Genomic DNA, 13,127 nt, shown 5'->3' with positions numbered 1-13,127 from the left:
GCTGGATGTTCAAGGGAAGAGTTCCTTCCACACATCATGCCACCGATGCCACATGGAGTAAGTGGATGGCTCTGATCACGCAGCGAACCCGGATAGGGAATCCTAATCGCCCTGGGATTCTGGAAATTATCACCAATTGGTCCGAAGGTGAGAGTTTCGGACTATCCTCTGAAGAAGAGGAGGAGAAGGTGACACGGGCTGAGGAGGCCCCACCATATGACAAGCTACCCGCAGATGAAAGGCGATATGTGCTCTTCACGGATGGCTCCTGCCGCATTGTAGGGACAAACCGAAAATGGAAGGCAGCTGTATGGAGTCCCACACGGCGAGTTGCAGAAGCGACCGAAGGACAAGGTGGGTCAAGTCAGTTTGCAGAGCTTAAAGCCGTTCAGTTGGCTTTGGATATAGCTGAACGAGAGAAGTGGCCAAGACTCTATCTCTACACTGACTCATGGATGGTGGCCAATGCTCTGTGGGGATGGTTGGAGCGATGGAAAAAGGCCAACTGGCAGCGCCAAGGGAAACCCATCTGGGCGGCGGAGATGTGGCAGGACATCGCTGGCCGGGTAGAGAAGCTGAGTGTGAAGGTCCGTCACGTAGACGCTCATGTAGGCAAGAAACGGGCTAATGAGGAGCATCGTAACAACGAGCAGGCGGACCGAGCTGCCAGGATTAAAGTCTCTCAGGTAGATCTGGATTGGCAGCACAAAGGAGAATTATTTCTGGCTCGATGGGCCCATGACGCCTCCGGTCACCAGGGGAGAGATGCAACATACAGATGGGCTCGTGACCGAGGGGTGGACTTAACCAAGGACATTGTCTCACAGGTCATCCATGACTGTGAGACATGTGCTGCCATCAAGCAGGCCAAGCGGGTGAAGCCTCTATGGTATGGTGGACGGTGGTCGAAGTACAGGTATGGGGAAGCCTGGCAAGTTGACTACATCACGCTCCCCAAAACCCGCCAAGGCAAGCACTACGTACTGACCATGGTAGAAGGAAGTACTGGATGGTTGGAGACATACCCCGTGCCTCATGCCACTGCCCGGAATACCATCCTGGGCCTTGAAAAACAAGTCCTGTGGCGACACGGCACCCCGGAGAGAATTGAGTCTGATAATGGGACCCATTTCAAGAATGACCTCGTAGACACCTGGGCCAAAGAGCACGGCATTGAGTGGGTGTATCATATCCCCTACCATGCACCAGCTGCTGGAAAAGTTGAGCGGTGCAATGGACTGCTGAAAACCACCCTGAAGGCACTGTGTGGGGAGATTCTCAAACCCTGGGATCTGCATTTAGCAAAGGCCACCTGGTTGGTCAACACCCGAGGCTCCATCAATCGAGCTGGCCCTGCCCAGTCAGAACCTTTGCATACTGTAGATGGAGATAAAGTCCCCGTGGTACATATGAGAGGAATGTTAGGGAAGACTGTTTGGATTAGTCCCACCTCAAGCAAAGGCAAACCCATCCGAGGGATTGTTTTTGCTCAAGGACCTGGTTCCACCTGGTGGGTAATGCAAAAAGATGGGGAGACACGTTGTGTACCACAAGGGGACCTAATTTTGAGTGAGAATGGATATAGTTTTAAGGAGACATAGTTTTTAAGGGGGTTAATTTGGGCATGACATGGATGGCATAGAATAAGGGGTGGATAATGTCCTAGTTAGAACAGCTGGGACGGATTCATCACTGGATGGGTGTAGCCCAAAACTGTGTATTCTATGGCCTTCCATGCCATTTTCCCAGAAACTGTTGTCAGTAGAGGCCTGCGAGGTGGGGGGGATGTCCTGAGCACCCTCATACCCTTTTATGGACTGAGCAGCCTCATACCCTTTTATGGAATTCCCCACTCTGAGGGAAGGACTGAGGATCCTTTTATGGAATTCCCTGCTCTGAGGGAAGGACTGACTATTCCTGCCTGAACTGGAGAATATATAAACCTGGAGTTTCAGAACCTTTCTACCACTCGTGGGATCCAGAGGAAGACTGCAGCTCACCACTCTCAACCAGACTGAGACCACCATCCTCAACTGGACTGCAATCACCACTATTGACCAGACTGCAGCAGCTCTCCCACCAGCAGGTTTTTCCCCTCTCCCTTTACTTTGGACTCGGGGGGGGGCCCAAGGAACACCACTTTGTTCATGCCCCAGGGTGCTGGCTTATACATTTGGGGTTTGTGGGTTAAGACCAATTGTTTGTTTGTATAATTGTACTTATTGTATTATTTTAATAAATTGTTATTCTGACTTATAATCTCTCCTTTGAGTTGAGTTCATTTCCCCTGATGGTTAACTTTTAAATCAGCACAGGAAACCAATAAAATTTCCCTGAAATCCACCCAAACCCCCTCAAATTCCATCAAGAATCCCTCAAAACCTTCTGAAAATCCACAAAAATTGACCTCAAGTCCACGCAAGTCAACCCCAAACCCCTCAAGATCCCACAGAATTTCCCCCAAAAGCCTTCCAAAAATTCCCCAATTCCCTCCAACTTCTCCAAAATTTCCCCAAATCACCCCAAATTCCAAAGATTTCCTCCAAATCCCTCAACATGGGAATTTTCTGAGATTCTCTCAAGGATTCCCACAGAAATTCCCCAAAACCCTTTGACAAATTCCCCAATTCCCCACAAAGCCCCCTCCAAAATGGCATCAATTCCCTCCAATTTGCCTTCAAATCCCCCAAGCCCCTCGAGGTTTGGGAATTCCAATTTGGGAGTTTGGGGGATTCAGGGGGAAATTTGGGGGGAAATTCAGGGGATTTGGGGGCATTCGGGTGGAAATTCAGAGACACCCAGGGAATTTGGGGGGAAATTCAGGGAATCTGGGGGGATTCAGGGGGAAATTCCAGGCATTTGGGGGGTCAGAGGGAGGATTTGGGAATTCTGAGGGGGGTTTGGGAAGGGATATGGTGGGGATTTGGTGGGAATTCAGAGGGAAATTCAGGAAAATTCAGGGGGAAATTCCGGAAAATTCAGGGGGAAATTCAGAAAAATTCAGGGCATTTGGGGGATCAGAGGGAGGATTTGGGAAGAATTTTGGAAGTCTAAGGGGGAGTTGGGAATTCCGGGGGGCTTGGGACTTTTGGGGGGTGGTTTGGGAAGAGGTTTGATGGGAATTTGGGGGGGATTCAGGGAGAAATTCTGGGACTTTCCCGCAGCTCCCTGCAGTCGGAGCTGGAGCGGCGTCTGCGGGAGGAGGAGCAGCGGCAGAGCCACGCCACAGCTCCGCAGGAAGAGCTCTCCAACATCTCCGAGAAATCAGAGGTTTGCGGGGGGCCTGGAATTCCCAAAAACTTACGGGGAAAAAACCGGGGGAATCCGGAGCCGTTTGGGTGCTCTGTGGGGCGAAATCCGCCAGGGGGCGCCAACGCGGAGGAAAACAAAAGGCGGGAAAATCTGAGGGTGGCGGCAATTCCCGGTCTTTTGAGCCCAAAATTCCTCATGGGGGGCCCGGAAACATGGGAAGAGTCAAGGAAAAAAGGCAAGGAATGGGAATTCGCACCAGTGTTGCTGGTTTTTGAACCGAAAACATCTCAGAACTTGGGAAAAATGGGGAAAAAATCGGGGATTTGCTCCGATTTCGGTTTTCTTTTTGGCATCAAAAGCCCATCCCAAAAATGGGGAAAGATTGGAAAAAATGGGGAATTTACACCAGGTCCGGCGTTTTTGTGCCTGAAATCCACCAGTGGTGCCAAAAAAAAAGGTGGGAAAATGGGGGTTTGCACCGATTTTGAGTTTTTTGGCATTGAAATCTCTCAGGGAGCGCCGCAGAATTTGGGAAAAGAAGAAAAAAAGGGAACTTTCCACCCGAAATCCCTTGGGGGGGGCACCTCAACATTCTCAAAAAATGGGAATTTTTACCAATTTCATGATTTTTCGGCCAAAAATCCCTCCGAGGATGCTGAAAAACCGAGAAAAAAATTTGGAATTTTCACCAATTGTGCTGCTTTTGGCATCAAAATCCCTCAGGAGGTGCCGCAAAAATCAGGAAAAAATGGCACTTTTTTACCAGTGCTGCCATTTTGGTGTCAAAATCCGCTTCGTGGCACCTCAAAATTTGGGAAAAGTCGGGAAAACCTTGGGAATTTTGCCACAATTCTGCCGGTTTTTTCCCTTTTGGTGCCATTTCCCCCCATTCCTCCCCAGGCTCACCAGAGGTGGGTCGAAGATCATCTCCGCCTGCAGCAGCACCAGATGGTCGCGCTCCAGGAGGTACAGAGATCACAAAAATCTGTCCTGGATCAGCAGGACGAACGGATCCACCATCTGGAGATGGAGTGACGCCGCCTCCACAGTGACATCCAGGAGCTCAAAGTGGGCCTGGGGCAGAGGGGGGCATTTTATGAGGGGAACCCCCCCTAAACTTTCCCAAAATCCCTAAATCCCATTTTTTTCCCCGTTTTCCAGGACAACATCCCCCTGTTCTGCCGCGTGCGGCCCGTGCTGCCGGAGGAGTCGGAGCGGCAGCAGGGCCTGAACCACCTGCACTTCTCCCCACACAACGCCACATTCACTGTCAGCCAGCCCGATGAGGTGAGAAGGGTTGAACCCAAAAATGCCCTTTTTCCCCTCAAAAATCCCTTTTTTGCCTTCAAAAGTGTCATTTTTTCCCTCAAAAATCCCTTTTTTCCTCCTCTCAAAAATGGCCCTTTTTCCCCTCAAAAATTTTGTTTTTTCCCCTCAAAAATCCCGGTTTTCCCCCTCAAAAATGTCATTTTTGCCCCTCAAAAATTTTTGGGGGTCCTGGGGGCTCACAGAGGGGTTTGGGGGGGTTAGGGGAGTTTGAGGGGTCCAGGAGGGGGTTTGGGGGGGATTTGAAGGGGTTTGGGGGAGTTTTGGGGGGATTTGGGATGGAATTTAGGTTGGAGTTGGGGGGGGGTTTTGAGGGTCTGTGGGGCGGTTGGGGGGGATTTGAGGGGGTTTGGGGGTCACTGGGGGAGTTTGGGGCGATCCTCGGGGGCATTTGAAGGGGTTTGGAGGGTCCCAGAGGGAATTTGGGGGGTGACAGAGGGGGCTTGGGGGGTCTGGGGAGAGGTTTGAGGTCACAGAGGGGCTTGAGGGGGTCCGGGGGGAGTTTTGGGTGGGACTCTGGGGGGTTTGGGGAGTTCGCAGAGGGAATTTGGGGGGTCACGGGAGCATTTGAGGGGGCATGGGGGTCACTGGAGGAGTTTTGGAGGGTCACGGGGGGTTTGGGGGGTCTTGAGGTTGGTTTTGGGGGGTCTCACCCGCCCCCATCCCACCCCAGTGAAAGACCACGTGATCGGCACACCGGACCCCAACCGGAACTGAGAACAAGCCCCGCCCTTTGCTCCGCCCTTCGCTCCGCCCTCATCTTGTTTTTAAAAACAAAAGAATTAATAAAGATTTGTGTGTGCTCAGCGCTGATTGGCTGCCGCTGCCACGTGTCTTGCCCAAAATGGCAAGGGGTGAGGGGGTTAAACTGGAAAAAAAACTTCTTCATCTCAGACCTGCCGTTTACACCCATGTCATTCAGCACTGAACCAAACCATCCCTGTTCTTTGCTGGTAGTTCTTGAGTTTTGCTCAAGGAGTCCCGGGAGCAGCTCCAGAGGGAGCTCAAGGAGTCCCGGGAGCAGCTCCAGAGGGAGCTCAGCGAGTGCTGGATTGAGTCAGACAACGGGACTCATTTCCAGAACAGCCCATTAGCCACCTGGGCACAGGAGCATGGGATTGAATGGGTATATCACATTCCATATCATGCACCTGCTGCAGGAAAAGTAGAAAGGTGTAATGGACTGTTGGCGACAACCCTAAAGGCACTAGGTGAGGGAACTTACAAAAATTGGGGTCTCTGCTAGATTTTGGGGGGTCACAGGAGGGTTTGGGGGGTCCTGGGGGAGTTTTCGGGGGGATTTGAGGAGGTTTGGAACATGTCACAGAACAAAGGGAGCTCCAAGGAAACGTCCCCAGACGCGGGAATGGGACTCGGGGAATTGTTGCAGCTGCTTCTCGACGACTCCACGAGCAGAGGGCCGCGAGCAGAGCTGAATCCTCCTGTGCTGGGCTGCAGAGAACTTCCCAGGAGAAGCTGTGTGGAGGTGGCACAGCCCAGAGCGGGAGAGCTGCAGGCACGGAGCATTCCCTGGGTTTTTGCTCTGTATTCCAAGGCTGGAGCAGGGATCACTGCAGGGAGCAATCCTGAGGCTCCTCCAAGGATGTCGCTGCTGACCTGCGAGGGACGTGAGGAGGGACAGCTGTGAGTTGTACCTGTGTTTGGATGGTGCCAAACATTTCCAAAGGGGGGGACATTGGGGGGACATTGGGGGGACATTGGGGGATATTGGGGGGACATTGGGGACATTGGGGACACATTGGGGGGACACTGGGGACATTGGGGGACATTGGAGGGACATTGGGGTACATTGGGGACATTGGGGGGACATTGGGGGGGATTGGGGGGGATTGGAGGGACATTGGGACATTGGGGGGACATTGGGGGGACACTGGGGACATTGGGGGGATATTGGGGACATTGGGGGGACATTGGGGACATTGGGGGGACACTGGCGGACATAGGGGGGGTCAGGGGTCATTTTCGGGGGGTCAAAGGTCACCTGCTGGTAGGTGTTGGTGGCGATGATTGGCCGCAGGATGGAGGGCGGGGTCAGCAGGTCCCCGGGGGCGGGGCCTGGAGCCCCCAAAACCTCCTGCTCGAACCTGGGGGGGGAGGGGCACCGGTGACACCCCCCCAGTGACACCAGTGACCCTCCCAGTGCTCCCAGTAACACTCCACTGACCCCCCAGCACCCTCCCAGTGCTCCCAGTAACACCCCAGTGACCCCCCAGCACCCTCCCAGTGCTCCCAGTAACACCCCAGTGACCCCCCAGCACCCTCCCAGTGCTCCCAGTAACACCCAGGGCCCTCCCAGTAACACCCCCATCACCAAGGCCCTGACCCCGCCCACATGGCCACGGGGAAACCAAGCCCCGCCCACCCCAACCCCTTAGACCTCACTCCTGTTGCCATAGGAACCCAAACTCCTCCCACTGCCCCAAACCCCACCCCATTGCCATGGACACCCCTAAACCCCGCCCACTGCCCCAAGTCCCACCCACTATCGCCATTAACCTCCAAGCCCCGCCCACAATCATTAACACCCCAAAGCTCCTCCTGCCTCTAAGCCCCACCCACCAGAGCGACCCCACCTCTGTTGCCATGGCCACCCTCTGGCTCCACCCACCCCCCAAACCCCGCCCTCGTTCCCATGGCCACCCTGAGGCTCCACCCACCACCCCCAAGCCCCTCCCCCGTTGCCATGGGCACCCTCAGGCCCCCCCCGACCACCACCACCACCCACCCAGGCCCCGCCCCCGTTGCCATGGCCACCCCAAGCCCCGCCCCCGTTCCCATGGCACACCTCCCCTCCCCGCAGCCCCGGCCCCGCCCCCGTTGCCATGGCCACAAAGCCCCGCCCCTTCCCCCCGCCCCTCACAGCGCCATCTCGGCCTCCATCTCCTTCAGCCGCTCCTCGCCGCTCTTCGCCGCCGCTCCGCCTCCCCCCGCGCCAAATCCTCTGCAAAGGGAGGTTCGTCCTCTGGGGAACCGCGGCGCTGAACACCAGGGCAGCAGCAGCAGCAAAGGGAGGCTGCCAACTGCTGCCACAGGGGGGGCAGGGGGGCATTGCAGGCCACAGGGGGAAGAAACCCCACACTCGCTCGAATCTAACACACCTAAAAAGAGACCTGGCACGATTTAGGGACTTTCAAACCCAGCAGAGGATTTCCAAGGAGTAGCATCTTCCCTGGCAGGGCCTGCACAGTACCAGGGCTGTGCCCACCCCTGCCCCTGATGGGGATCAGCCATCTCCAGCATGGCCCAGCAAACAGAACTCACAGAGACCACGAGAGCAAAGAAAAAGGCAATTGAGTTACCTGATGGTTAATAGCCTTCCTTCACTCTGCCTTGGCTTCACCTCTGATTTTTAAAGAGTGTTTTAAATTCCGTTAACTACACAGAACTGTCAGACCAAGCCAACTCCTTAACCCAAGGGAAATAAATCACGGGGCACCAGAATATCTACAAAATTATTCTGAAGTTTTGCATCTGGGGTAGAAATTTTTCATGAGCTCAGCCCTGCTTTCTGGATGTCCCTGATGGGGTAACACGGGAGTGAATTTGAAATCAAAGAAATGGGAATCCGAATAAAAAAAGACTTGGATAGCAACAAGAAACACTTTCCTGCATGAGGAGGTGCAAGTCTGAGAACCAAGGAGGGCTCTCTCACCAGCTGTTTGGTGTCTGCCAGTGCTGCTGTTCCTCCCTCTCCAACAACGCTCCTCAGCCAAGGGCTGAAAATCAGCAGGAATCAAACCCTGGAGGGATTAACGCTGGAAATACAACTCAGGTCACCCCAGGGAAGGGTGGCTGCGGTCTCAGAGACCACCCACCCCAGAGGGCTTGTGCCACACCACAGCCAAAGGTGTCCTGTGGCTCAGGGAACAGGACACGTCACCACTCGCCTCCTCCCACCACACCGAAGACACACTTGCCCTCCTCGGACACCCCTGGTGAGCTCAGGTGAGAGGCTGAGGAGCTCCAGACACCACTGTTACCCCATGGAAAGTCAGGGGTTGAAGGTTGCATCATCCCATCCCCTTTGCCACCAGGCTGCTGGCAAAGGTGAGCTGCTCTCCCGCTGTCAGTCACATTCCCAACACACGTCCTGTCACCTGCACAACAGCACAGGCTGAAAATTCTGGGAGCGCTGGATGGGCTACAGAGAGCTCAGCTCACTGCAGAAGGGATGGATGGCAGAACTTCCAGCTCCCCAGAGTTTAGCCGGGATCATTCAACTCCAGCTCCCTGCAGGCACCCCCTGGCTCCCTGCAGCCCTCACCACACAAGTGCTGCCTCCAGGCTATGGGCACCTGGGCCAGGAGACCCTGGGAGCCTCCCAAGAAGTGGGATTTACAAATACACACTAAACAGCGTCTGCTGTGGCTTCCTGAGAAGGGTTCCTTCACTTGACCCGTCCTGAAATGAAGTAAAATCTTGTCAGAGGGATTCAGCTCTGCCCAGAGTTCAGCACAGGAGGGAGAGGTTGCTGCACGCCAGTGGAAGCCCTTGTCTAGAGCAGCCTGCTTGGGGAAAATTAGCAGTGGGCACACCTCCAAATGAGGCTGTACAGCAAGTAAAAGAGGGATTAGCCGTGTAAAGTAAGCCCTTTTGGTATTAGATTAAAGAGGGGAGGTGACTTTGAAGGATTATTCCAGAGCCATTTCAGCAGTTTTCAGGGACTTACAAAGGCGGGGTAAAAATGCAGCTCCTCGGGTCCAGAAAAGAATAAAAACCAGTGTCCCGGCCAGGGAAGCAGCAGAAAAGGCTTCTGGAGGGACCACCTGGCTGGCCCCAAGTGCAGACCCCCCCCCCGCTGCCCACGATCGGTACCGGCCACGGTGCGGCCGGAGCATCACCTGCACAGCCGGGCTGGAGCTGCTGCAGGGAGCCAGAGGGACTGGGGAAGGGGCTCCCCCAGCCACGATGCCACTGGGATGGGTCACAGCACCTCCGGCCCCACGGCGGGTGGGAGGGCAGCTCTGCCCACCGTGCTGGACACCGTGTCGGGAAGGAGCTCGGGAGCAGCACGAGCGTTAGAACCGGAGCCTTACACCAGTCCCTGCTCTCACCTCAGGGATTTATCGGCTGGGATGCAGGTCCTGAACTGAGCCACGGAAACGGGAGGATCTGCCAGCACAAACACAAAAACTGACTTCTCTCCCCAGCCGAACGTTCCCCTGCTTCCCTGCACCTCCGGGTGCCTCATCAACGTGCTGGCTCTTAATCCTTTGCCCACATTAATCCAGCCAGTGGAGATGAAGACGTGGCTACAAGACATCAGGCGGCTTTATCGAACCCTCCTTGCAAAAACCCCACAAACCCTCTTTTGCTGAGCCTAGAGGGTGACGGATAATTAGTATGTAAGATCCCAACTATTCCCACTTGTTATGCAAGCAGCATCCTTTAAGTTGTAGTTTAGAGAGCGAGTCATTCCTGTCTGGGATCGATAAAACAACACGCTGCAGTTTGTTGCTCACGACACGGGAGCAGCATCAGCCCGGGGAAGGCGAAAGGAGCTTCAGCTCCAGCCGCGTTAGCCAGCAAAAAGTTGTGCGCGCGTCTGTGCCGGCCTGGCGGGAGCATCCCTGCGCGTGCAGGGAGGGAGGGATGGAGGGAGCGAAGGATGCTCCCGGTCCCGCCGCTCCCGCTCCCCGTGCCCGGGGGCAACGCAGCGACCCCCGGCCGGGCCGACTCTGCGGACCCCGCGCCCAGCCCCGCACAGAGCTCCGCCCGGCCAGGAGCCGCGGGGGCACTGCGGGGAGCCCGGCGGGGCAGGCACCGCGTCCGCCCGGCCCCGCATCCCCGCCGGCTCCCGCAGCGCGGCCGCGCTCTCCTTCCCCCGAACCGCAGCCTTTCCTAATTTCCTTAGTTAGTCCTATTTTCTTTCCCCTTTCCAACCCCCCCTGCCTGCTCCCGGTGCCGAGCCGCGCTCACCTGTGCGGGCGGGGGGGACATGCCCTGCCCTGCCCTGCCCTGCCCTGCACTGCCCTGCCCTGCCCTGCCCGGCGCTGCTCCCGCAGCCCCGCGGTGCTCCCGGCGTTCCCGCGGCTCCCGCAGCCCCGCGGTGCTCCCGGTGTTCCCGCAGCATTGAGCGGCAGCGGCGGGGGCCGGGCGGGCTCCGCGCAGACCCCACTCCCGGCCCCGCCGTGCGCGGGGGGCGGGCGGCGGAGCGGCGGCGGCGCGGCCGCGCTTAACCCTTCGCTGTCCCTTCGCTGCCCCTTCGCTGCCCCTTCGCTGCCCCTTCGCTGTCCCTTCGCTGCCCCTTCGCTGTCCCTTCGCTGTCCCTTCGCTGCCCCTTCGCTGTCCCTTCTCTGCACCTTCGATGCCCCGCCGGAGCCCCGCCGGGCCCCGGGGCAGCGCTCGGTGCCCTCCCCCTGCCCCGTTCGCGCTCCCGCAGCCCAGGTGCTGCTCCTCCCGCACCTGCGGGATCCTCCGCGGCAGCCCCGAGCCTGTTCCCGTCCCGCTCCCCGCCTTTCCCGCATCCTCGCCCGGTCCCGCTCCCGATGACGGCAGACCTTGCAGTCCCAAATTACCGCTCGCCGCTTTTTGGCCCTCCGTTTTTAATCCCAAATGTGCCCCAATTGTCTCGCTCTTCCAAAGGAGCCTTTCTCCTCACCCGCCTGCTCGCTCAGCCCTTTGCATCCACCTGCTGCTTTCCTTCCCTTCCTCATCCTCCTTGGCCGAGAAACGAGTGTCTCGTGCAGGGAGACGAGGAGCCGGAGAGCGGAGCACACCTGGGGACCAGCTCTGCCGCCCCCGAGCCCTTTTGGCACCCCTGTGAGGCTGGGACCTCCCTGTCCTGGTTGGGACGGACTACGGAGCAGCAGCAGCAGCCACGAGCTGCAGTTTACAGCCTCTCAAATACAGCTCTTCAGGCACATGTATACCACACAGATGGGTCCATTTAAACACACAAACTACAATTCTTACAGCCAATAGGTGGATTTGAGTTGCACTTTCTCAGTTCTACTTTCTCACAACATTTCTGGGCACCTGTCCCTGTTTCCCTTTGATGTTTATATTTTTCTCAGTCACTCTGTTCAAAACAAGTCCTCGTTCCCATGAGACAGTATCCTTGTTCTCACAGGAACAGTGGCCTTGTTCTCTGGATGTTTTTCTCCTCTTCTCAGGGTGCCTGCTGTCAGCACTAAGGCCTTTATTCGCAGTCAGGTTTTCGTTCTATACCAGGGGTCCCGGCCCAGCCGGGATTCCCCACACCTACCTGTGCCCCTGTCCCGAAATTCTGTCCTGGGAAATGCTTTTAAATGCCTGTGCAACAAAAAATGCCTTCCAGTGCAAAGAGGGTATTCAGTCTGAACTGTGCCTGCCCTGTTGCAGCTCTTCCCTGAGGCCCTGAGGTGTCCTGGGCCCAGCGAGCCAGGAATAATTCCCCCTTGTGTTGCCAGTCCAGCTCTACCCGAGACACTTTCATCTGCTCAGTCCCATCCCCCTGTCCATTGCTGGATGTCACTCAGGAGCCCAACTCTTGGCTCCCTGTGCATCTCCAGGATGGACTTGCACAGCCAACCTCTCGACCCGGGTGGCAGGAGGGCCTGCCCTGAGAAGGCCTAAAATGCCATCAGACAATGCCAACAGTGCCAGCTCTCCTGCAAGCTGTCTGTGAGATCTGAGAGTTACTGGTGCCACCATGGGAATGGGTTTGGTGTTGGATGATGCTCAAACCAGCCTGGTTCAGCCAACTGCAAACACACATCCTGCTTTGGGAAGTTGGGTGGGACAGAGAAGCTGGGAACTGGCCTGTCCATTTGTGAGGAGCAGTCAGTCACTTTATACTAGAGAAGTCCAGTCCCCTTTCATCCAGGCAGGTTCTTCCAACACAGCCCTTCTTGGGGTAGATGTGTGGAGATTCCTGCCTTGGCTGGGGACGCCCTCCAAGGACACTCCTCAAGGCTGAGCAAAAGAAATCTCCCAGTGACCGTTGGTCTGGGTGAGTTCCATCAGATCTCTACGTAATAATTATTTCTTTTGGCTAGCTTTAACATCATCATCATGGCTGGGCTTCACAAACGAAGATTTAGGAAGGCTCTATCCACATTTATTACAGGCACACTGGTGGCTAATGAGGCCAATATGTGACAGACATATCCGATTGCAAAAGGCACAGCAGAAAGACTCCTTAGGTGGTATATTCTGCAATACACGGTTCTTTCTGCGTTGCCTTTTCTCCTCGAGAGTGATCCTGCGTGTGTTCTCGAAGGAGACAGCTGCGTTATAGATGGTGTGTCTCCAGGCCTCCCGATTTGAGGCCAGAGTAGACCAGTTATGGTGATCAATATGGCCAAGGCTGAGATGTTGTTTCAGGCAGTCCTTGTATCTCCTCTTCGGGGCTCCTCTCTTGCAGCAGCCGGTGGCAAGTTCACCATAAAGCAGGACCTTCGGGAGGGGGTGGTTGGTCCTTCATCCTGGAGACGTGCCCTGCCCAGCACAGCTGTGTTCTCAGCAACATGGCCTCAATGCCTGTGCCTGCTGCCTGTTCTAGAACAGACGTATTGGTCACATCATCTGACCAGGGGATGTTTAGG

General features: G+C 55.9%; 2 protein-coding genes across 2 annotated transcripts in view; one reads left to right on the top strand and one right to left on the bottom strand.

Annotated features, from left to right (window-relative positions):
- The window catches only part of LOC127461281 (uncharacterized), a 111,145-nt gene that overhangs the window by 26,092 nt on the left and 71,926 nt on the right, over positions 1 to 13,127 (top strand). The window lies entirely within an intron of this gene.
- LOC127461328 (uncharacterized) lies at positions 5,836 to 9,862 on the bottom strand. Its single transcript, XM_051769007.1, has 4 exons — positions 9,654 to 9,862; positions 7,460 to 7,540; positions 6,581 to 6,683; positions 5,836 to 6,195 (listed from the first exon to the last, which is right to left on the bottom strand). The coding sequence occupies exons 1-4, from the start codon at positions 9,860 to 9,862 to the stop codon at positions 5,836 to 5,838; spliced, it is 753 nt and encodes a 250-aa protein (XP_051624967.1).

Source organism: Manacus candei, unplaced genomic scaffold (assembly GCF_025592945.1).
Source record: "Manacus candei isolate 608988 ecotype Guabito, Panama unplaced genomic scaffold, ASM2559294v1 h1tg000099l, whole genome shotgun sequence".
Classification (NCBI taxonomy): domain Eukaryota; kingdom Metazoa; phylum Chordata; class Aves; order Passeriformes; family Pipridae; genus Manacus; species Manacus candei.
The sequence above is the reverse complement of the archived record's forward strand: the minus strand, read 5'-3'. Positions and strand labels throughout refer to the sequence as shown.